General features: G+C 39.1%; 1 protein-coding gene across 3 annotated transcripts in view; it reads left to right on the top strand.

The window, feature by feature from the left end:
* PCDH9 (protocadherin 9) overlaps positions 1-25,465 on the top strand; it is a 679,545-nt gene that overhangs the window by 417,810 nt on the left and 236,270 nt on the right. For 2 of the 3 annotated variants that reach the window (XM_088139518.1, XM_088139519.1), the window contains exon 3: positions 9,677-9,878. In XM_088139518.1, coding sequence (XP_087995644.1) covers positions 9,677-9,878 — 202 coding nt within the window. The remainder of the gene's footprint in view (positions 1-9,676; positions 9,879-25,465) is intronic. The other variant, XM_088139520.1, reaches the window with a different exon arrangement.

The raw sequence follows: 25,465 nt of genomic DNA, 5'->3' as shown, positions 1-25,465 counted from the left end.
TTTCTATATTATTGGATAAGAGAAAGCAATAATAAATGTCCTTTCAAACATTCTGCTTTTTGAAGCTTCTGTCAGTTCCATCATTGTTGTATTCCCCTCATTTTTTCTTTAGGCATCTGGAGTAGTTTCTTTCAATATTGTTTTACTTCTTCTTTTTATACATTCTCTTAGTACGATTTTCTATTATAATCTTGTATAATCTTTTTCTCACCCTCAGTACCAAGCACAAGTCTGTCCCTCTTCATTTATCAGTTGATTAACCCTTTTACTTCTCAGTTTATAAGCCTCAAAATAATTCTGTTTAATGTTTCTGATTTCTTGTGCTATTTCTTCCTTTTCCATTGATCCCATTTTATGTTTAATTAAGTCCATTTTAGCTTTAATATCTTTTTTTCTTTTTTTGGCGAGAATTTCTGCAGCTCTTCTTCCAGTTTTTTATAGTCATCCTCGATAGTTTAAAAATCTTTTTCTGCATTGTGTTTCTCATATAGTCTATTATCTTGTATAAACCTTCATTGAGTCAAAGGATTCTTTATCTTTGTTCTTGCCAAGAGAAAGAGAAAAAAAAGCAAAGGAAAAAAAAAAGAAGAGGAGGGGAAAGGCTAGGTCTCTTTAAAAATCCAGCTGGGGGGGGAATAGAGAGCAAAGCAGAGCTTCTAGCAGAAAGAAGAGCTACTGCCACTAATCAAGGCTCTTGTGACTAACTCAAACTTTCCATCTTGATATTTTCAAAGTCACTTTCAACTCCATTTTCTTGTTTATAGTTATTCGGATGGCACCTGTATAAACATGCACATCCCACTATCTTTTTAGAAAGCCCAGGGTCCTTGAGCATGCGTCACAATGGAAGAAAAAAGGCACTATGTCGAGCCTCTAGATGGCAGTGCAACTTTCTTTCATTTACTTTCTCTTAACTCCACTTTCCCCATTTCAAAATCAAAAAATATAAATTTCTTATAACAATAAAAAAATCTTAGTCAAAAAAGAGGCTTAAGATAAAGAATTATTGAGTATTGAAAAGAAAAAGCCAGTCCAGTTAAAAATATATTTTTTTAAAAGAAAAACATCTTGCCAATTCCACTAAAAAGGGAAAGTTAAAAAGAAAAGATTTCCCCCCCTTTTTTTTTTTTTATAAGGCTCAATCTCGCCGCTTGATCCACTTTTCTTCACTTTTAAAAATCTCTTTAAGTTACTTAAGGTGTTCTCTAAGAATAGTTGAATAGTAAAGGTCCATCTCACCCGGTTGACACCCCTCTCTTTCTTCTTCCTTTGGAGCTGTCCCGGCTTTCGCAGCCATTTTTGGCTGCCTCTCCTCCGCCAGCTTCAAGAGCTTCTCCCGGGATCAATCTGGGCCTTGCGGCATCCCTGAGATCCACGGGACGCGCCCTTTGTGATCGCCATCTCTACGGGACGGCTTAGGTCCATCGGGACCGTCCGGGGGGGGAGATATCAGCTGCAATCCTGGGAGCCCAGGATCGCCCGCCGTATCGCCGCGACGCCAGCTCCGCCCTCCTAGATTATTACAATATGTTCTTATTGTGTGGTCCATGTTTAGGTAATAATAAGATGCTAGCATGTAAACAGATCAGAAAAGAATGTGCAATGCTTTGATGTAATTAAAGGAATTGCATTAACTTTGGGTAATTCCTTACTATGCATTGAAGAACTGATATACACATTACACTGAGCTTATAATTATTATACTGAGATAATGTAATCTAATGTTTATATAACCTTCACATGCCTGGGTCATTATTCCTGAAGACATGAAGTTGAGGCCACAATGATGGCTAGGCAAAATCTATCATTATTAGACTTTTGTGTAGCATAGGTTAGGCTGAAAGAGAGTCACTGAACGAGCTTTCTCCAAGAAGGGTAGACATGAATCTGGGTCTCCCTTCTCTGACCTTCAACACTTTAACCACCACTCCACACTCATAAATTCATAAATGCCTAGATACCAACAAGAGTGCAGTCTCTCAGCTTCTGTGTTACACTAGTTATCAGAATCTTGTAAGGACTTTGGAACCAGCACTGACTGCATAGTTTACTAGAAACCTTATTATAATATATTTCCAATTAATCTGTTTGGTTTGGCTGGTAAATTGGTGTTTTGCCTATACTTCCATGTAGGACTCTGCTGGTGAGCTCTGACTGCACTCTGTGGAGACTTTGCTTCAAAAGTTGCAAACACATCCCCCCCCCCAATCTCTTTAGGTGCACAGTTTTCTAAGTCAAGTGTTTGAAACAGAGGTTAATCATAATGTACAAGGAAGGCTGTATTGCTTTAGATAAAAGCTTGCTGCCTTTACACAAGGGCCATGCTCCCCTAAATTGCCAAGGTCTTGCATTCTGTTAAAGAAGACTAACAGAACAGAATACTAAAGGGATATTCCTCAGCTCTTATTTTCTTCCCCCCTTTAAACATCAATGGAAAGTTTTCTACGTCCTTATCCCCACATGAAATTTCCTCTAAGCTTCAATAAGTGACACTTCTAACACAGAATAAGCACAGCCTAGTTCCTCTGAGAATAATTATCAGACTCTCTGCATCAGATTCTCTTTTTGATAAGCTGCAGCCTAACTTTTGCATATAAAAGTCAGTTCTTAATATGCTTCCTGAGAGAGAATCCAGGATAGGACGAGGGAGATAGAATCAGGCTTTATTCCAGGGCTGGAAAAGCAGCAGCGCTTCAGGTTCAAAGGGTAAAAAAACCTTTCCATTCCCTGGGGCTGAGGGAGGCTCCCGTAGCCCTGTCTGAAATGCCATCCCACAGCTGGGTGTTCTCCCTCAAAATTGTGGCTTCAGCCCAGTCTTTGGGAAAGGTGCCCTTGGTTTAAGGAGTTACAGTCAGGGGCTCAGTTTGCATTGTTTTGCTTTCTATCCCCAACTGAAGGGAACCCAGCTTTTTGATCCACCATGTTGGTCTCACTGCATTCAGCTTGCAATCTGCATTATGAGAGGCAGAGCATGATAGAGGATCAGCCTCCCAGCAAAAAAACAAAGGAGAGTAGGAATATTTGTAGGTCAAAAGGAAGAGCTACAGAATATCCACAGGAATCAGTAGTCTACCCAAAGTGGAGATACCATACCTGTGTCAGGACAGGTCAATGCTTTTGTCTGCATGTACCCTGAAGTTCACCTGTAGGTGTCATGCCTGAGTTCCAGGCAGTGGAGACTGATCTGTACCAAATGCAGGGTTTTCCTCACATGCGTAAGACCTTAGGCAACGGAGTGGGTTAAGAGGACAGAAGAGGAAAACCACAGGCAGAGTGAGGAATATTTGCAGATGTTTGGGAAATGTGCTTTGTTCACACTGATAGGAAGTGTGGTTTTAGACTGAAACCGAAACCACAGTCTGTATGAATAAATATTGCTTGCATTATAAATAATTTGACCATCTCCATTCCCCCATATTGTGACATTTGGAGACACATAATACTTTGTTTATAAAAACAACCCAATTATGCATATCTCACAGATGGCAAGAAGAAATGGATGTTCTGTAGCTCTTCCTTTTGACCTATAAATATTCTCTAAGGGAGAAATGAATCCATCTGTTTAAAAAAAAGTTTCATTTTCTCACTTAACCACGATAGAGAAACTAGCATTTATGTTTGTTTGTTTGACTGTCCAGTTATGTTCAGTACAATAATGAACACATTTCCTGCAGATGTTCATTTAAAGCTCTGAGGGATTTAAATGGGGTTGAAGAGTAAGACTCAAAGATAGGAATTTTGAAAACTTCCATGTAGAAATTGTCTCTTTGCTTCTTAATTTGATAGGGCCACAGAGCTCTATGCATAATCCTGTTTTTACAATTTTGTTTAATGTCCTTCATTTTCTCTCCCATCCTTCCAGTTTACTTGGCTGTTAGTGTTTTTTTTATGTTAGCAAATGTAGTGGATGTTATTAAAAAATTTTTAAAGGATGTAACAATTCATACCTCTTATTTGTTTACTGACTTAGAGTATTTGAATGCAACTCACTCTTAAGAGCTCAGAGCACCTCATAAAAATAGAATTAAAATAATGGAACAATTTAAAACTATTCTTAAAACATTTTTACAATGGTGAAAGAATAGGCTATGAAACAGAAAATAGTCAAGAACAATTAAAACATTTAACAGAGCATAAACAAGTCGGTCTTGAGTCCCCTTTTAAACTCTGGCAAGGGTATCTCTTGCTTTCAGGTTGGATTTGTATGTGGGTAGACAATCCTGCAAGTAGTTTAGTTCCAAGAAATGTAAGATTCAGCACTTCAGTGCATTGCAAATATTGCTAATAGTGTTTACGATGTTATGCCTATGTGATTTTTCTTTACCTCTTTTCTATTTACTGAACATTGTGAAAGAATTGCAAATATGCAGATGGGACGGAATCCAGCCAAAGGAATGTGCTTTTACTCTCCTGGATGCAATTAGAATTGTTAAATGTATTTTATGATTCATGTTCACAAAAAGCAATGAGACTTAACTTTCAGGTTAATGGGATGTAACAATGAGAATCATACATGCAATTTCCAATAGGCCAGCATAAGGCAGTGCGCGAAGGGAAATTGGCGCCCTCTTGCATTTCAGAACTGGAGTCTGTCTCCCTAGCACATTTGCTTGACAATGGGTAGAAGATGCAGCTGTAGATATAAGTCCCACCTCCTGACATCCACGCATCCTGCCAACTTCATCTTCTACTCAAAATTCTCATGATGTCTGAAGCTGAGCCATGGTTCTGTTTGCTTGGCCACGGGTTCACTACATAATCCAGAATCCTGCTTGATTAGTATCTGAGAGTGTGCAGAGAACTTACTGATGCTTGATGGGGTGCAAGTTTCCCATCAAGCCACATTAAGAGACAGGGGATACCCAGATCAACCTAGGTAGGTCTGACAGACGGACCAACCTGCAGAGCTCCATCCACTCCTTCATTATGCACACTAAGCTTCTTTTAGACTGCATCGTTTAACGTAATAGAAGCTGGTTTTGAGCTCTCTCTGACATACACAGTATGGCCTATAATGGACTGATTAAGGGAGAAAAAAGGCCTTTTCCTCATAAGGGGAGTTGCACGTCTTCCTACCATCTTTGTGGAAGCCTGTGCATAGACTAGAAAATGCCACTCTATGGCTAGGATTAGAGATCGGGCAAACTCTGTTCCTGATTTGTATGCTAGGCTGTCTCTGCACCAGAAGCTGCAGGAGAAGAATATCAGGAAAAATGCTTTGCCCAAAAATCTACATCTGTCTGACCATTTTGAAGACTTCTGCTCTGGCTAATTAGTTCAGATACAACCATTATTAAAAGAATGTTCACTTGAGGGTGTTCTGTTCCATCACCAGTTTCTCTTTATGTGGTCCAAAGGGGCGGATTCTTGTCTATTCACTGCTACCCAATGCTAATTTAACCTAAGCGTAAGACTGGAACTGATTCCCTGAGCTTCAGACACATTAATTCTTGTTTTAAAAGGGGTAAAATGTGGAAATGATTAGCTTTAGCTAACTCCCAGTTGAGTAAAATAGAGCTAGGAATGAGATTAGATTAAATCATACCACTTTATTTGCTTGTTAGGCAGAAATTAGTTTCACTTTGCAACTGAGATAAGGATAGACAGATATGCTTTATTAAGAAAAGGATGTGACCCTACTCACTGAATAGCAAGAGAAAAATACCAAGTAATATTTCCTGAGTATCACTTTTCCGTTGTAAATTTTCATATTTACCTGGTGTCCTAAGGAAAGTTTGCTGCAATGATCACAATTTTATTTTCCATTATTAAATGGGAGAAAAATCACAAATAAGTACATGTATTTATTATAGCTTAATTGATTAATTGTTCATGTAATAGATTGATCTGGCTAAGTATTTATTTACATATTTATTTAAATACTTACAGAAATATTTTTTAAATGATCATCCAACTCCATCACCCCTTCTACTGTTACTGGTGTGTTGTGTTGGGCATAAGAAATAAATGGATAGTACTTTTCCTACAGTTGAGGCAGACAGGAAGTGGTTGAATTAGAATTATGATTCTGACCTTGGGATGAGGCAGAAATTACTGGAGCATTGCCACTTTCTCTAGGACGATACAAGCCCACATCAGTGCTATGGGATTTCCCATCATAGGTATGAGGAGGTCCCCCCGCATTGATATTATCTTTGACCAAACAACTTTTACAATATAGATCGCAAATTTGCAGAAGAATATTCTAGCTGCCCTGCCTAAATAGAACTAATGTGGTGTTTGTAAATGTCCATTTGTCTTGTTTAAACCTTCAAATGAGAAAAATATGCTTAAAGACATAAAGTGTTGTGGAAGCTCAAAAATGGTGACATTGAAGCCATGTTCAGGCATTGCACACATGAAGCAAAAAATGTATGGCTCCTTGTAGGACCCCTGTTCCCCTCATGACATCAGTAAGAACACAAATCTTTTCAACAGAAACATATCTATGGTGGCTTCCATATGATCTGGGAACTCAGCAATGAAGTGATGTCAGCCAGGTGGGGGCACCAGGGGTTACCAGTTGTAATACTTGAATATAACTATAGACAAGTGACAATTTGTCACTATACAACCTTAAGCTCATGGAAATAACAGCACCGAAGACAAATGAACTAATCTTAGTCCTAGATATTTTTGCAAGCTGGACTGTGGGTTTTGAGTCTGTAACACCCTCTGATTTCAAATATAGTGACAAAGCTTACATGTGTAACTTATACTCTGCAACTTATACTGTGCAATTACAATAACCATAAGGAAAAAAGATAAAGAAGGGCCTTCTAAATATTCATGATATCTAATCACAAGAACCAGGCTTTGTATAAAACTCAGTATTGTCTGGTGAGTAACACATAATGATTTCCTATTTGAACAATGTTAAGAAAAGAGTAGCTTTAAAAATGTATGAGTTCTCCATTTTTATGTATATTAGTGTTGAAATAATAGTCATAATGAAATTCTATATATGTCATCTCAGAAGCAAGTCTCACTGGATTCAATGGGGCATAGTCCCAGGAAAGTGTGTGTAGATTACAACCTCCATTAATTTTAAAATAGGCATATACTCAAATGAACAAGCCAAGATCTTGAATATTTCCTAGCAGAAACATTCTAATGCTTTCAGTCAAACTACTATTAATTATTTGTTTGTTTGTTTGTTTGTTTGTTTATATATATATAGGGAAAAAAAGTTGAGAAAAGCAAAGAAAAATCTCAGAGAACTGAAAATGGAAAATGACACACACAAACACACAAAAGTGAAACAAGATGTCTTTTCAGTTAAAGGCACATATGGAAATATCCATGTGATTTGCATCTAAGTTAAATACAATCACTTTATCTTAAATATAAGGTCAGCTGAGGGAATGTTCTAAAAGATGATGAGAGTTAAGCTCTAGGCTTTGTCTCAGTAAGTCCTTAAAATGGAACCTGGATGGTTGGTCTGTATTAATGCTCCAATGGTGCAGATGTAGTAATATGACTGAAGGTTTATGGTAATTGTCACTTCAGACTGGATTGGAAGAATTATGATCTTTCAAGGTCACATCTCCACTTTAATTCCTGGTTTTGCAAGTCAGCCTTCTAACTCTGTTAGAAAATTCACTTTTTCAATTAGAAACAAGCGCTTCAAGTCCAAATACTACAATGTTCGTATGGGTGACCACCTTCGTTTATCTTCCTAACTGGATTTATTTAGACCTATGCACAGTGGATTTATTTAGACCTATGTATGTACAGTTCTCTTGGCATTATCTCAAGTCTGCATAGGGCTAAGTTAACCATAGGTTGAAGACAATTGGGATCAAGGAAAATGTCTTGTAATAAACAAAACATGTAGCTTCCAAGGTTCCATTTCGATATTCAAAAGTAGAGTTTTGCATATTTTAAAAGTGATTTGGAAGGGAGCTTCAGAATGTGCAGGAAAACAAGCACAGCACCCTTTAGAGAACACTCATTCCTCCCCCCCACCCGTGAACCTGAAATAAGACATGACTATTTTAATGAGTTAATCATTAAAGCAGCCACATATTTAGCACAGCTTATTAAAGCAGCATTTTTTTTCAGGCTTGAACTGAAAATCTAGATTAGACATACCTCCCTAACCTTAAGTTCCAACAGATGGCAGAACTGAGTTTTGCAATAGTCATGGCATATAAACACACACATACACACATACCAGTTTACATTTAAACAACTTGGAAAACCAATGCCTTGACCTAAAGTTCTGTGTTCGTTCGTTCATTCATTCATTCATTCATTCATTCATTCATTCATTCATTCATATCATCCACATTAGCCTTTTGCACAAAGCATTGAAGCTTGCAAAACTAAGCTGAAGCTTACTATTTTAATATTGTTTCCTTGTCCCTTTAGAAAGCAAATTAAATTGGATATCTCTTAATTGTGCATGGAATAGATATATGTGCATGGGTGTGAGTAATACTATTATAAAAGCCTCCACATTAAGTCCCATGGGGAGGAATATATTGTTTATTTCTAAAGTACCATTTGAAATAGTAGACTATTGTAATCTTCTTACTTTGGGATCTATTTCCAATGTTATCACGTCATTGGTACTTTTGCTTCAGTCAGGTAATGAATAACCATATCACACTGATTTTGCACCTTGATCCCTCTTATGATACATGTCTGGGAGTGGTTACATATAGTTCAGCCTGGAGGTGTTGGACTTCAACGTTCTGGCTGGAAATTCAAGGGACTCTGACACAGGTTGTCGAAGTCTAGCCACATCTTTCTATGTCTTGTCCTCTACCCAAAATTATCACATAATGATAATATGATAGGTAGTTTGTGATGATAGATATAGTAGCATGATTTGGTCTGGTTATTTCTGCCATTAACCAACAGTGGTAGAGATGCTTGTCCATAGACAAGAGATTAAAAAAGTACTACCAGAGGTTTAAATTATTGTTCCTGGATAAGTGTCAAGAAATCATGGTCAGGTATATATGGGCTAGATATTCAATATTTCTTTGTCACATTTTTACCTCTTCCACCCCACCTTTTGGTGGAACTGCCACATCAGTCAAACCATCACAGAGCAATATCTCCATTCCTACCATTGTCTCTTACTGGCGCGACAGATGCTAATGTGACTATATAAGACTGGAAGAAATGCTACTTCCTGCAGCAAATATAGGTTGAACTCTGATAGGTACCTTTGGGGAGTAAAGTGGCTTTGGGTGGAATTTGGATTCCCTGAGCAACAATTCCATGTGCAGAAGCAAATGCCATTTCTATACAGCTGGTAGTAAATTTGAACACCAGTTACTATATAGTCATTCATGTGTGTGTGTGTGTGTGTGTGTGTGAGTGAGTGAGTGAATGAATGAATGAATGAATGAATGAATGAATGAATGAATGAATGAATGAATGAGATGGGCAGCTACATATGCTTGAATAAATAAATAAAATGAATGAATGAATGAATGAATGAATGAATGAATGAATGAATGAATACAAGGACCTGCACTAGCAAAGGAAATGATACCATCCTTAGTTATCTTGGACTTGTGAAAGAAGTGTCATGATGGGAGGAGGAACATGCCTCTGACTTTACAAAAGACCATAAATATAACAATCTATCAAAACAGAGGGAGGGGTAAGAGAGAAAAGAAGAGCACTAATCCAGCTTGTCCTGTGCTCTTCTTTGTAGTCTCAGCGCCGTGTTACGTTTCACCTCCCTGATGGTTCGCAGGAAAGCTGCAGTGACAGTGGCCTAGGAGATCATGAGCCTGTGGGTAGTGGAATGCTGGTCTCACACCCTCTCCCTCTGGTTCAGCCGCAGGACGAATTCTACGATCAGGCTTCCCCGGACAAGAGGACCGAAGCAGATGGCAACTCAGATCCCAACTCTGGTGAGTGACGTTTTTCGAGCTCCACCCCCCTCCACGCTGACACGGGTTCAGGCTTGGTTTGGTGGCGGCTGGAGAAGGAGGCAGATCTAATGCATAGGACCAAAATGCACAGTGCGCCCTTCTGACAGCAGTTGAAATGCATGAAGGATCAAAGGCAATAACAATGTCAGGCAAGTATCCATGAAGAAAAGATAGAGGGGAAAGAGACCAGTGGAGAAAAAGACAAAGGAAAGGATCACACCATTGCTACTGTTGTGCATATATTTATTTGGACTCACCATTTTGTGTTCATGTGGTGATTCATGGTGGTTTCAGGATGATGAAAAAGATTTGTTTCCTGTTCTAAGTTTTATTTATGAATGTATTGCTAAGGCTTGGGTGATACAAAACATGGAAGCCAACATTTGGTTAATGCAATTTATTGCTTTTATGTGGTTGTTTCCAAATATCCTGTAATCCCCAGCCATCATGGCTGGCCTTTGGTTGTGTTGTCTGTGGTTGACTGAAAATTAGGACCTCTGGGAGCTGTCAGGGAGAGAAGATTGTCCTAATGTCCTTAGAATTCTATAAAATCTAAGTACTACCTCTTCATTCAAGTCCCATGGGGGTACTTCCTATCAACACTTGGTAGGAATTTGAGCATCTAGACTGACATCGTACAGGAAGTCTCAAAATGTTTCAGAGTCACCAAGTTTCCCAGTGCTCCCCCGTTTTCCTCCCGACATCCACTTTTTTCCTACTGCAGATGTTTTAATATCCCAGATTTTGTGAGAGGAATGTTAGTATTGTAAGAAAGCATGCTGCATTAATGTGAAGAAACTCTAGGGCTCCTTGAAAATGTGGCTGTGGAATTCAAATGCTGTATCAGAATCAAAGACCCTGTTCCTGTGAGCAGCTGAAAGCAGTCTTTATGCTGTCCCCTTACATGCATACTGAACATCTAAAAAATGAAAATGGAGAAAAGTGTAAAAATCCTAAGACCACAGTCCTACATGTAGTTGCTAGTGAGTGAATCCTACTGCATTCAATGGGATTCTGACCTTCTAAGTAACACTATATTTGATGAATTCCCAGAACAATAGATCCTGCGTTATGTGACTCAGAATGAGGGGAGAGAGAGAGAGAGAGAAAAAAGTATTTTGTCCATACTATGGCTTTTATCAAGTTAGCATACAACTTTGAACGGGAAAGGCCTTTATCTTCTTTACTCAAAAGGTTTCTCAGGTAAAGTAAGTGGTGTTCCATTTCAGGTGCTACCTACTGCTAATGGAGAAAGTGAGGTCCAACCAGGCTACGTTGATTCCTTTTCAAGGTGGGCTACTCAGATAACAGAAGCACAGTTACAGAGTTACGAAAAGTCCTGTTCTTTGCAGGTTTCAGGACATTTGTATATAGTTTGTATCCTGAAGTGGTGCAGATGCTGCCATTTACTGTCATGCAGATTAGCTGGGGATTAGCATGGCCCCTGCTTGCAGATCATATACATTAAATTAAGACACCTACAATACTTCATCCATTGATGGAATCTGAAAAAAGGAGGCAGTGTAACTGAACTCATTCTTGGGATAAGAAAATGTGTGCTGAAATGAATTTGAAATCTGGCTGAATTTTAGGAGGTTTTCTACCCATGTTAATGATTAAGCAGAATACTGTGCTTTCAAAGCAGTATTTTGAAGGAAGCCCTTTGACATATGGAAATGCAAAACGGGTACCGGATCTGTCTTTACAGAAGTGGCTACAGATCTCTCAATGCAAGCAACCAGCTCTCTGCACATTTTCTTTGTACTTCCACGGGCAGGATTGTATGGGGAATATAAGATGATATCTGTGAATCATTCCTTCAGGAAGCTGATAACAGGTCTTGTTTGTAATTTTAAAGTCAGTTTACTTGAAAAATCTAGACATGTTATAGCTTTGTTTCCGACGCCTGGTCTTGTGTTGTCCCTTTGCCTTGTTAAAATATAAATTGTAACCATCTAAGATTGTTTCCAGTGCCATTCCCCTAGCGCAAAGATTTTCCCAATTGCAAAAACGTGATTGTCATCCTTGTGCAAGTGTTAACTTCAGTAATGCTGTTCCTGTGTCAGTCACTGCATTGACGGTTTCACAGGTTGGTTGTGACTGCATTGCAGGCATGGTTCCACTACTCTGGATAACCATGATGAAACAGGAGGTCTGTGACATCACAGTATCGCATAGAGCTAGCATTTCTACATTTTTTGAGAGTAAAAGCCCCCCCCCCTTTAGATGTATTGTACCTTTTTGGTATTTCACATACTGATTTGATTGTGCTTTCTATTAAAAACAACACCAACAAAAGTCCCCCCTTCCCCCGGACGTTTGTCACCAAATTTCAACAGAGCATTTTCAGGAAAGCCAGCGAGATGTTGATTGCCCATTCCTTCTGTAGCGTTTGTGATTACGCAATTCATCATCATCCCTGTAAGCCCAAGATATAGCTTATGAGGGCCTGGCAGCTGACAAACCAGATTGTGCTCACAAAGATGGGTTTCTTCGATGCACTGCAACACAAAATGGTTTGTCAGGATGTGGCCCACAGGACAGAGAATATAAGGGCCTCTTTGGAATAGGACCTAAAGGGAAAATATATTTCCCTCTTTCTCTTTGCTTATTGCTTTCATTGTTTGGCCAAATGTATACAGGAGAGTCTTTTTACATATTCAAACCTATACAAGCACACACATTGCTCTAAAGTGTTAGCAGAGGTCGTTTCTTTTCCAGGGCTGTTGTGTCTGCGGCATCATGTCTGAAATAATTTGAACTGAGAGACTTGAAATGGGGAAAAAACAAGCAATTCAGGTTCTGATTTTCTGCTGGTGTTTCTGCTTTGCATGTTCATCTTTTTGGTTGGTTTGTTCCAATTCTTTTGTTGCAGGTGATTTCTATTCCTTTCGTCTGACTCACAAGCACTCTCAAGCTTTATAGGGCCAATCCTGCGCACTTTGAAAAAGGTGCATGTTTTCATTTCAAGAATAGAGCCTTTTGTAAATAATTAGCTTATCATAGAGGGATTTGGGCTACATTACATGCACATCCAAATTAAAAAACAAAACAAAATTGCTGTTTGGCTCTTAAAAGTTCCTTCGGATGCCATCTCACTTTCATATATAGTTTTGATGATTCCCCCCCCCCCCCGATTTGAGTGTTTCTCCACGGTGGGCAGTTCTCTCCAGGTGCAACAAGAATCATTGTTGCTGATGATGATGATGAACACCATTCTGCATTGGACGCTTTCTGCTATCAGTACTTTGCTGCTGCAATTATGTTTAGTATTCAGGTTTCAAAAGCCAACTGTATTCTGAGTTAAATATTCTTCAAGTTTAATGAACCAGTGCACCAGCAATGCACCGTTATATTTTCCAAGCTTTGCCAGCCTAGGAAGAGACAAGAGAGTTATACAATTACCCCTGCCTAATGAAAACGCATGCACGGTGAGCGGAAATTCATCCAGTTATCTTAAAGCCAGCAATCATTCATGCTGGATGAGAGCATGGAAGAGATTTTCACCATTAGCTTTATTATTCACTCTTTGCCATCCTGTTTATTAAGATACAATTCTTGCTTACCGGATACAGTTGTTGAAGTAATTACAGGTTACTCTTTCCCCATGATAGCACCCATGGTAACTATTTCATTTATTCTTTGACCATAATTTGTATTTAATCCTAGTATTGTTGCTGTGCATGTAATCATGATTAGAGTGTAATTTCTACATTTGATAGCACAAATCCTCCACAAGTATCTCACATGTGAGTGGTCATCTGTATGGATAATAGCCTCATTTGTGTTTTGTTTTGTTTTGTTTTGTTTTGTTTCTTCTTCTTCTTCTTCTTCTTCTTCTTCTTCTTCTTCTTCTTCTTCTTCTTCTTCTTCTTCTTCTTCTTCTTCTTCTTCTTCTTCTTCTTCTTCTTCTTCTGCTTCTGCTTCTGCTTCTGCTTCTGCTTCTGCTTCTGCTTCTGCTTCTGCTTCTGCTTCCTGGAAAGGAACAAAGATCACATAAATCAGTTTGTCGCACATAAACACTTGTGGGCTTATGAATGTGATGTTCTGCTGGGGTGACTGAGAATGCTCTTCCGTCATGCAGGTTCCTGATATGTTAATGAACTGGGCCACTGTTATAGTTAGTCTTCTGAATTGATTTCATCTTTCCTGAATCTTTTCTGCAAAATGTAACAACTTGGCTGTGTAACCGGTTATCTAAGGACAACTAGCTCTTCCTTCCCAGTTGGATAATTTTCTCATCACATTGCAAGAAATGGGTGTGCCTAATGGGTCTGACTTCATTTGTCTATTCCCCTATCAGCCTAAGGACAGCCTGAAGAAAGATTGAGACTGAGTCCAGTTGAATGTGCTTTTTGTCAGTACAAGAATGCAACTGTGCTTCTGTCTGTGAATCATCCTTAAAGAAGCTACATGTGCAAATATCAGTTTGCCACTGTGTAGTTATTTAATATGTTACAGGGAAGAAGCTATTTCCTCACTGGGTGTCTTTTAAGGCCAGGGGTATCCTCCACAAGTCTAAAGACATAGCATCGCCCTTCTGTTTAGCTAACATACAAACCAGATCACTGATTGTTTTTGCTGGTAATGTGGTAATGGGGAAAATGTTCACAGAAATTTGAGTAATGTTGCCATTGCCTTTCACTATCTCAAATTTGCATGCTCAAAATTGCATAAAATATTAATTGCCTCAGCAAATAGCACAACACTCCGTGATTAATTGTTCACTGACAACATGACTTTATTGCATCTGCTCTACAAATTGTAACTTTGTATTTTGTTTATGATCTAATATGCAAAGGTAGAATCATTTTGTTTTATGGCCAAATGATGTTGATATTTTTATGCAATATCAAAGGGACACATTAACATATTTGAATAGTAAGAAAACCTGTCAATTGGATACATTTCAGTCATGTTCTCAAGTTCGATATATAATGGTTCAGTATAATGACTTATTTTGCTCCACATAATTTTAATAACAATACAAGTAGAGCAATGGATATGCATGTAATTGTCTCAAAGGTTCTTTCAGATTAAGTGGTGGAAGTGTGAGATAAATGATACTGGGTCAGTTCAGAAAACTTTTTCCCCCATAAATGAAAGCTACAATTTGTTCCCGCTCATCTTATTTATGGATAGTCATTGGATCTGCTAGACAAATATACAGGACTCTAAAGTATATGGCGGTTAAACATATATGAAATCTCATGAATGTAGACCTGAGCTCCATGATCAGTTCTCAGGTTGTACATGAAAACTAGTCATTCGGTATTATGTGAGACAATGAGATACTGATTATGCAGTTTAAGCTTAGTGGAAAGGATTTTATATGTGGATCACCTAGGCTGACTTGTCTAATCTCAGAAGCTGAGCAAGGCCAACCGTAGTTAGTACTTAGATTGGAGACCACCTGAGACTGGAGTTACAGGGGAGTTGGCTAAACTGGGAAGATAAAAAAATCCACAGAAAAGTCAATAGCAACCACCTCAGTCTTGTTGCCGAGAAACCACATAGATGTGTTCATGTATTTTTGTCTACAGCAGATGACAGCATGCTGGGGACCTTGGCTGATCTAAAACACTAAACTGAATCGGCCTTAGTCACTAATTCAGTGGAGGACTGTCTGGGAATTCTAGAAAGTGAAGAAACGTCTGGGAAGAAGACTTCAGAATACAGTATGGATGTAGTCACTTGGGTGCAGCTTTACTTGAAATCTTCTTAAACTTTACCTTACGATCTATTCAAAAGATTTTAAATGGGGGTTAAAATATAGTTTAAGCAGCCCGTAAAATTGCTGCCACCTAGGACTTCTGGTGTGTGACTTTTTCATGGCAGTGTAAGACCACAGACTGACAACACACTGTTAAGCTGCAAAATACAACTTTCAATTATGTACAATTCAGATAACAACGTAACAGCCTGATCTGGGAGATATGGTGGGGGTGGGAAGAGGACTCGTTCCCTAGTGAAGAGTCAGAGAAAGGTGAGTGTTCATGAGGCTGCTGGATGACATTACATGTTGATACCTGTAAGCAACATAAGATATTTATTCATTTTCAACGAGATAACAAAGAACTAGATATACTGTATTTAAAGGATGATAGGAAATGATATAGGTACCTATCCAATTAATCCACTGATGTAAGAGCCAGAATTATATTTATGCTCATCAATTATTGTTTATGAAGTAGGTAAAAAAAAAATCTATCAAATTTCTAGTGAGAACAGTGGGGCAAAGCAGAAAGAAAGAAAGAAAGAAAGAAAGAAAGAAAGAAAGAAAGAAAGAAAGAAAGAAAGAAAGAAAGAAAGGAAGGAAGGAAGGAAGGAAGGAAGGAAGGAAGGAAGGAAGGAAGGAAGGAAGGAAGGAAGGAAGGAAGGAAGGGGAAGAGGAAGAGGAAGAGGAAGAGGAAGGAAGGAAGGAAGGAAGGAAGGAAGGAAGGAAGGAAGGAAGGAAGGAAGGAAGGAAGGAAGGAAGACAGGCAGACAACAACAACAACAACACAGTTGGGATTTCAAGATAATTTCTGATTATGACATAAAACAAAGTTTTAAAATTCCTCAGGGTCTCTCTCTCTTGCTTTATCTTAAGCCTCATTATTCTTGGAGGTAGTCTTAAAAGGTTAGCTTGAATATTGCTTTCCAAACTCCATTCCTTCTTTCCATCACTCTTCAGCTCTCCACCTTAGTACATTACAAATTATCTGGGTAATTATAGATGATAAATACACCACATTTTAATAAGTCTAATGCTAGACAGCTTGGTGAAATGATGTCAGGGGAGTTAAATCATACTATAGTTTCCAGTATTATTAGGAACATTTCTGCAAAGGTGGTTTAATTATGATTAAAGTTCAAAATATGTCTAGATATACACCTTCATATTTTGAAGATGATTAGTAAGAATATTGTGGAATCCAAGAACCAATCAACCCTTTCAGGGCCAAATAAAGAATAATTGCCCCTAGAGGTCATTATCACCAAGCAGAAAGTCACACTTTGGGTGTGTAACATGAAGATATGCCAGAATAGGAGGAAAAAAAAGAAAAAAGATTGTGCTTAGCAAAGTTGAGGGAAGTAAAAGAAGAGGAAGATAATGATGAAGATGGACAGGTGGAATCAGGGCTACCACTGGAACAGCCTTGGAGTATCTGCAGATCTTCCAAAGGCAAATCAAGGTGGAAGATATTTCTCCATGCAACCACCAGACCTGACTTAATGGCACCTAACCAATTAGCAGAGAAAACCAAGCCATGATCATTCTGCATATTGCCTGCCCAAAAGTTTAGGAACTACCAAAATGCACGTGGAAGAAGTTAGACTGTACAAACTATATTGAAAGCCAAACTTGGGCAGGGGGCTGAATTAGAAGACCTCCAAGGTCACTTCCGACCCTGTGATTCTATGATTCTATGGTATTTGCAGTGCCTCATCCTCCCACTTTGTCACCCCATTTGCTTAAATGTGTTGTCCAAACATTGCATTAAAAATAGTATTTATTTATTTATTAAATACATAAATTATTCAGTAAAATCTGAATAAACGGGTCAATCCTAAAAGAGCAAGTACATACAGCACACTGTGCCCCAGGTAGTCATGTTTATCTCTCCACTTCAATAAACAGATGGGGAAGAATTTCCACTAGGATGAGATGGTTAGAGAGCATCCCTGAAGCAATGAGCATGAAACTGAGCAAACTCCGGGAGGCAGTGAAGGACAGGAAGGCCTGGCGCAATATGGTCCATGGGGTCACGAAGAGTCGGACACGACTTAACGACTGAACAACAACAACAAATGAATAAAATAAACATGAGCCCATCTTTTAATCTTGCAACTCCATTGTGTAAGTGTTCTCAGTTCCCTTTGCACTGAGTTGTACTTTCCTTACATAAGCTTGCTTTGGACGGCATTTTTTTTTTGTCCATTTCACAGTGATTTAGCTGAAGTCTGTTGCAGGCCCTATTTTCTTCCTTGCTAATCCTTTTTATACCTACATAACTTTTTGTTGAGTCTGAACATTTTAGTTTTGACAGAAATCCAATTCCAAAGAGTTACACCAAGAGGGAATGCACTACATCAATTTTCTATTTTATGTCACAGCTGAAAGTATATAGCTGCAGCGTCTAGTCATTAGCGCTAGCTTATATTTTTATTGTTATTATCCATTACAATTCCGAACAGATAAGCACTTGGAGATTATGATAAGATGATAAGATGATACCAAGAAGATAAGCCAAAGACAATGAACTTTTGATTTTGAAGTACCCTGGTTACATGAGGGACGAATCTGTAGGTTTTCAGTTCCCTTTACAGCACAATGTCCCCACCACCACCATAAAACAAAAAGGGAGAGAAAGAAAGAAAGAAAGAAAAAAAGAAAGAAAGAAAGAAAGAAAGAAATAAATAAAGAAAGAAAGAAAGAAAGAAAGAGAGAGAGAGAGAGAGAGAGAAAGAAAGAAAGAAAGAAAGAAAGAAAGAAAGAAAGAAAGAAAGAAAGAAAGAAAGAAAGAAAGAAAGAAAGAAAGAAGGGGAGGGAAGGAAGGAAGGAAGGAAGGAAGGAAGGAAAGAAGGAAAGAAGGAAAGAAGGAAAGAAGGAAGGAAAGAAGGAAGGAAGGAGAATGTTTTGTTACATATGAGTTAGAAGCAGGTAAGAAGCCTTCAAAGATTCAGAGCTTTAGACAACAAATATAGTATAGCTGTTAGTTCTTTTCTCTGTTCTTCAAGTCAGTTGACTCCACATCAAGCCTGAACTTCACTGTGCTGTTTAAAGAGAGATTTAGGCTTTAAAATGGGGCACAACATAGGCTGTTTAAAACCACTTTCCTTCCTTTGATACATTAGGGGTTATGGGCCAGGGGATGGGGGAAAAAAAGCAACTTCAAAGGTTTTTGATTTTGGAACCACCAAAAAAACAAAAACAAAACTGTTTTAAACCAAATTGTATTTTTTGTAAATAATAATTTTATTAGAGATTACAATTATACAGATAAAAACTAACAGAAACAACAAAAAATTAAGAACAAAAACAAAAACATAAAATTCAGTCAAAAATAAAAAAAGTAAAAATATATAAATATAGCAGAGAAAAAAGAAAGGAAAAAGGAATATATATATATATATATATATATATATATATATATATATATATATATAAAGAAGTAACTTGACAAGAAGTAAAGAAGTGATACAAGCCCTCTTGGGTACGGGGGGCTCAGAGAACCTCTTACAGGGGCATGTGGAAGAATTTGTCAGCAACAACATCACTTGGATCCACTTGGAGTTGGATGCTGGCCTTGTTACAACCCTGGAGGAGATGCCTGGGGAGGAGTCTTGCCTGGTCATCTGGGAATGGTTTGAGGCTATTGGACCTGACGAAGTGGACAGGATCCTTAGGACTGTGAGCTCAGCCACCTGCTCTCTAGATCCCTGCCCCTCCTGGCTTGTGAAAGTGGCCCGGAGGGTGCCATGTGAGTGGGTTCTAGTGGTGGTGAATTCTTCCTTGAGCGAGGTGGTTGTTCCTTCGCCCCTTAAGGAGGCCTTGGTTTGCCCCCTCCTCAAGAAGCCATCAGTGGACCCCATTATACTGGACAATTTTCATCTAGTATCTAACCTGCCCTTTTTGGGGAAAGTGATTGAGAAGGTGGTTGCACGGCAGCTTCAGAGGACCTTGGATGAAGCAGATTATCTGGATCCCTTTCAGCCAGGATTCAGACCTGGGTATGGGATGGAAACATCATTGATTGCTCTTTTGGGTGACCTGTGCGAGGGCGGGATGAGGGTTGTGCATCCATTCTTGCCATGCTTCACCTCTCTGTGGCTTTCACTACCACTGACCATGGTATCCTTCTGGATCAGCTCAGAGGATTGTGCTGGTTCACCTCCTTTCTCCAGAGCTGATTCCAGTCAGTGGTGATTGGGGAGCAGAGATCCAACCCTCGGCCCCTACTATATGGGGTGCTGCAGGGGTCGGTGCTCTCTCTGCTCCTATTTAATATCTACATGAGGCCACTGGGTGAGCTCATCTGTCACCATGGGGTGAGGTATTATCAGTATGCCGATGATACCCAACTATATATCTCTGACTCTAGCAAGTTGAGCAGTGCTGTGAACACCTTATCCTAGTGTCTGGAGGTTGTGAGGGTCTCGATGGGGAACCGCAGGCTTCAGCTGAACCCTGGCAAGACTGAGTGGCTTTGGGTTTGGGGTCCTGCCAGTCCTAGTAGTGTGCCATCTTTGGTGCTGGACGGGGTTGCACTGCCCCAGACCGACCCAATACACAATCCAGGGGTCCTCCTGGACTTTCAACTCCTGCTTGAGGAGCAGGTGGCAGTTGCAGCTAGGAGGGCCTTTGTGTAGCTTTGTGTTGTGCACCAGTTGCACCTGTTCCTGGACCAGGGGGATCTGCTGGTCAGTCACTCATGCCCTAGTCACCTCCCGATTCGACTATTGTAATGGGTCTGCATGGGGATGTCCTTGAAGAGTCCCTGGAAGCTTCAGCTGGTGCAGAATGCAGTGGTGTGGGGAGCTACGTGTTCTTCTAGAACAGCACATGTTACACATCTGCTCTGCAAGCAGCATTGGCTGCCAGTTTGCTTCTGGGTCCAATTCAAGGTGCTGGTTTTGACCTTTAAAGCCCTTCATGGCATGGGGCTGGGTCATCCGAGGGACCACCTCTCCCTGATTACATCTACCGATCCCATCAGATCTGGTAGAGAAGGCATGCCGCGGATCCTGTCTGCTAGGGAACTACACTTGGTGGGTCGCAGGAGGCAGGCCTTCTCTACCGTAGCACCCGCCTTATGGAATATTCTCCCCCCCCCCGAGGTAAGATTAGCTCCATCCCTGTTAATGGTCCAGAGGTCCCTCAAGACCTGGCTGTGTCATCAGGCCTGGGGCTCCCAGGAGACTTGAGATCCTAAGATGACTCCACCATTGCAGTTAACATTAACTCTCTCTTGTGCCTTGTGGCTTTTATATTTTTAATGACAATTGTTGTTATATATTTATTGTTTTAATTAATTGTTGTACGCTGGCCAGAATCACTTTTTTTATATGGGTGGCCGTATAAATCTGATAAACAGATAAATAAATATTTCCCCCCACATTACACCAAGTGTATTTTTTTAAAACAACTCATCACCTTCTTTAAAAAAAAAATCAACAAAGAATCTCTTCATGCCGTATTTCATCTCATTTATAAACAAGTCTTAAAACTTTGTCATTCAATCCTAATCAGCCAAAGTACATTAAGGGATGCCAGAAATAACATATCTATTTTAAACTAGAATTCAAATACAAAAATAGTCCCATATCTCATTTCTTATCTAAAAACAAAGCCTTAAAATCTCATCATTCAGAAAAGATCCATTATTGATTGTTAGAGATAACAACACTTCTATTTTACCCTTGATCAAATAAACCAGGTTTAAATTTCTTGCCTTACTCCTGACAGTTTTAGTTTTTAATTGCCTCAAATAATGTCCTAGAACTTGATTTATTTTCATTTTTTCTTTGTCTCTTGTCACAGAATCCTTCAAAGTTTTAACAGGTCTCTTTTGTACATCCAGTATAAGAAAATTATCTATATCATTCTTCTGGTTTACTATTTGTATGTAGATTGTTCTATATATCACATATTTTCAAACAAGCATGGAGATGTTTTTAAGTGATGATGATATTCAGCTTCTTATTCAGTTTGATGGTTGGTGGTCATATAAGAGAAGAATAATGTGGAATATTAATAACATCTGAAACTTCAAGTGAAAACTTGAAAAAGTAAAAGAGATTCTAGTGTTATATATTCTGAAAAACAATTGTGGTTGAGCTGTGCAGGACCTAAATTGACTCTACAGAGTACAGGTGCATTTGCAGATGGCTTACTGAGAGCAAGTGATGGTGTTAAATTCTCACATTATCTGACATTTTTTGGATTAGAATTTAGGCCGTCTCATACTGTACAGTGTGAGATTAGATGAATTGAGGAATTGGAGAAGTTCTGCAGGACTTACGAATGATCCAAAGAGTTGATTTTCAACCCAAGTTACTGCAGTGTTCCATCACTCCATCCGGTCCATTTTGGAAAAAATGAATCCTCACGTGCTCAAAGTGTGTAAGTTAATAACTTATTAGGCAGCTACCTTCCTTTCCTGATCCTCCTTTTGCTTGTTTTGGTTTCGTTTGCTTTGGAGTACAGGTAGTCCCTGGGTTTACAACACCTGATTTGTGGACAATCCATAGTTAAGAACAAAGCCTTTTGTAGCAAAATTTAAGTTAAATACATAACGGTTCAAGTTAATTACACAACACTAGTTATACAGTATTATGCAATAATGCTGTTCTGGCTTATGTACAAATTCGACTTAAGGACAGACCTTGGGAATGGAATTTGTTCTTAAACTGGGGACTCTGTACATCTTACATAGAATATAATAGAGGTTGTTATTACATCCCACAAAGGGTCCTACAAATGGTCACTATAAAAGACTATTTATTATCACATTTAAATTGCTCCCCCCCACCCAAGAATCAATGGATCATTATAACCTTATTTTATATCTGAGTCTGGGGGAACTGATTGGCTTACACACACCAAAAGAGCTTCTTGACTGAGCAGGGATGCATAAGCTCAGGTTTCTCCAAAGGCAAATCTTCTGTTCCTTAGAAGTGTTCAAACCAGGGAAGCTACAGATCACTGCAAAGGGGATTGTGAAATTAAAGACAGGACATTTGCACGCATTAATCTCTCAGACACCTCATAATTAAATAGGTGCAGGAACATCACACTCCATTCATGGGAATTTCACTCAAATGCACTTGTCCTTTGAAAGAAAACTTTGAAAGCAAATTCTCTTTCATCAGATTCAATGAGAATTGGGAGGCGATTCTGCACAGATTGATGTGCTGCTGTCATCTGGAGGATAGCCAGCACGTTCAACAAGATCTTAGCAGCTCCCTGAGCTCTTGGTGCTTCCTTAACACTGAACATAATTTGTGTGGATTGTATGTAGAAGAGGTATTCATCAAGTGTAGGGAGTTCCCCCTTCTCCTGAGTGATAAATTGAGCTTGCTTCCTGCTAGAGAATGAATAACGTCCAGCTAGGATGACAGCAGCAACTGGGTTCCATGTGGTTACTGGAACAGTTAAGGTATAGATACTGTAGGATGGTGCAAATTGCTCCACATAGCTGATTGGGAAGCATCTTTGTGGATAGAATATTGTCAACAATTATATTTTAGGTCTCTGAAGTGGGGATGGGTCTGAAAATGATGAAGCCCACTAGATTGTGCTATGAAAAAGACAGCCGGACAATTGATTATATTTGTGTCTCATATTAGGGAAGTCACCTCCATACTAATGTTGACATTCCATGGGAAAATGGATGATATAGGCATAGATCTATCAGCAAAGGCTATGATGTTTTAGAACAAAGTTGATGTCTGCCATCTAAGGCACAATCTGTAATATGGTAAGACTGTGTAGTATAAAATTATAAACACAGTCTTGTATTACTCTGTTTAAAAATAATAAAGGGGCAGTTCATGGCATAGCATAGCTATCCCTGGGGTGACTTGGAATAACAGGCTAATTCTGGCATTTAAGTTTTAACCTGAGTAATAGTTGTTTCCACCACTGCACAGCTGAGGTGATAAATCTACTGTTGGTGTGTCCTTAATTGATTTTTATCCTGAACAAATTCTTAAGTTAGCATCTGCTCCCTAAGTTAAAGCCTTGTTTGGGGAAGGAGAATTGAATGTAATATGCAGAATCCACTTCAGCAAGAGAAAATAAATTTGCTGTGACAAAGCAATGGCCTTAGAAGATAAGGCTTGCATTTTCAATAGAGAAGCCAATAAAATTCAAGTGTTGGGTTGTTGTTGTTTTTTTAAGCATATTGGTTTTGCAAACATGGAACAAAAGGAGCTGGCTTGATCATTATCAGCTGGAAAACCCTTGAAATCCAGCCACTTTTCAGTTGCAGGGAATGTGAATGGGTTCTGGCAAGTTCAGCTTAGTCATTAACTAATGGAGTGAAGCTACTGTCCTTCAATAAAAATATACAGGTAGCTAGTAGGGTTTCAGTGTTAGCAGCAGCTTTAAAGTCATTTGAAGGTTAGTTTATGAGATTCAAAGTTTGCGTCTGACTTTTCTTCCACCATGCTGGGCTGTTTTATTAGCATTCTGTTAAATGTTCCTTTAAAAACGAAGACCAACAAAAGCAATTCAAAAGAAAATTAAACGCTTTGACAATGTTCAAATTAGGAGAATAAATTAACCTTGGAGGGTTCCACTTTATCAGTGGTTTAGATTTCTACTTTGAAAAGTACATCAGATTCAGAAAGGGAAGGAGTTTTCCAACCAGTGTTACACTGTGTGGTGGTGGATGGTGTGTGTTAATGAGGGAGAGGATGAAGAGGGTCATGGTGATTTTGAGGGTCTACTTAATCTCATTCCCTGCTAACATGAATTTTAAGAAAACAGTTAATTAGCTTTACTAGAAGGGCTTTTCAGAAGTAATAAAAGACATTCTGTCCACAGATCTTCAATAACGTGTGAAGGATGCAAAAGCAGCTACAGGACAGACTATAGTTATTTCTCAATGACTTAATTTTTAATTCATGTGCACTTAGGCCAAAACTTTATTGCTGATAGCTACAAATGCCTCATAGGGTATGGAATTGCTCTTCATCTAGTATGACTTCCCAATGTGACCCACCCATGCATTAACTGGTGATATGCTTGGCTTACCATCTGCAGTAGAAGACTATGCCACCAGCCCTTGATCTTGACTGCAGCCTTGATGTCACTTCCCTATATCTTTAATGAGGAACCACACTACCTGGTTTGTGATGCCTGCTTCCTGAACTATAGATCTGACTCACTGTTCCCAATTAACTGATTGATTGTCATCAAGTCAGTGTTAACTCTTTGTGACCACATAGATAATTTTCCCATGACAATCTGTCCCTAACCTGGTCCTTCAGGTTTTCCAAGGGTGCATTCATTGCCACTGTAACTGAGCCTAATTACTAGCAAAAAAGTTGTGATGAGCATTAATAGTATATTGACCTAGATACAAATGAGTGACATGGAAACAAGTGGAAAAGAACAAAACAAAGAACCATCCAAAAAGAAAGAAGGTGGATGGAAAAATCCAACGGCCCAACTTAGAGGTCTTCCTGTGACGTCCTCCATTTATAGCCAAAGACAACTAGAAGGAGTCCCATTGCTTTTCAGGTAGTCTGTCCCTAGTTTTCCTGACCTGGGGGCTGATGGACTCATGGAGCCCGATTTCTGTTGGAGGAAGTTGGTTTACTTGCTGGGTTTATGTGACAAACAGCTGAAAGTTTTAGTAATAACAATAAAACAATAGCCACATTGGGAAATGTAAATAAGTATTGTAGCAGCCTAATCGGGTTGATAAAGAATTGTGGGTAACAGATATCAGGACCCCCCCCCCCTTCCACTTTTCCCCCTTCATCTCTGTTCCTCCTCTTACAGTGGAAGGGAATATGCTTCAATCAGCTCTTGAGCTGCTCTAAATATTGAACATGTGGTTAGAAACATG

The sequence above is a fragment of the Python bivittatus genome, unplaced genomic scaffold (assembly GCF_059951505.1).
Source record: "Python bivittatus isolate LINGU-HERP-01145 unplaced genomic scaffold, Pbiv_v1 ctg000210_np1212, whole genome shotgun sequence".
NCBI classification, from domain to species: Eukaryota; Metazoa; Chordata; class Lepidosauria; order Squamata; family Pythonidae; genus Python; species Python bivittatus.
The sequence above is the reverse complement of the archived record's forward strand: the minus strand, read 5'-3'. Positions and strand labels throughout refer to the sequence as shown.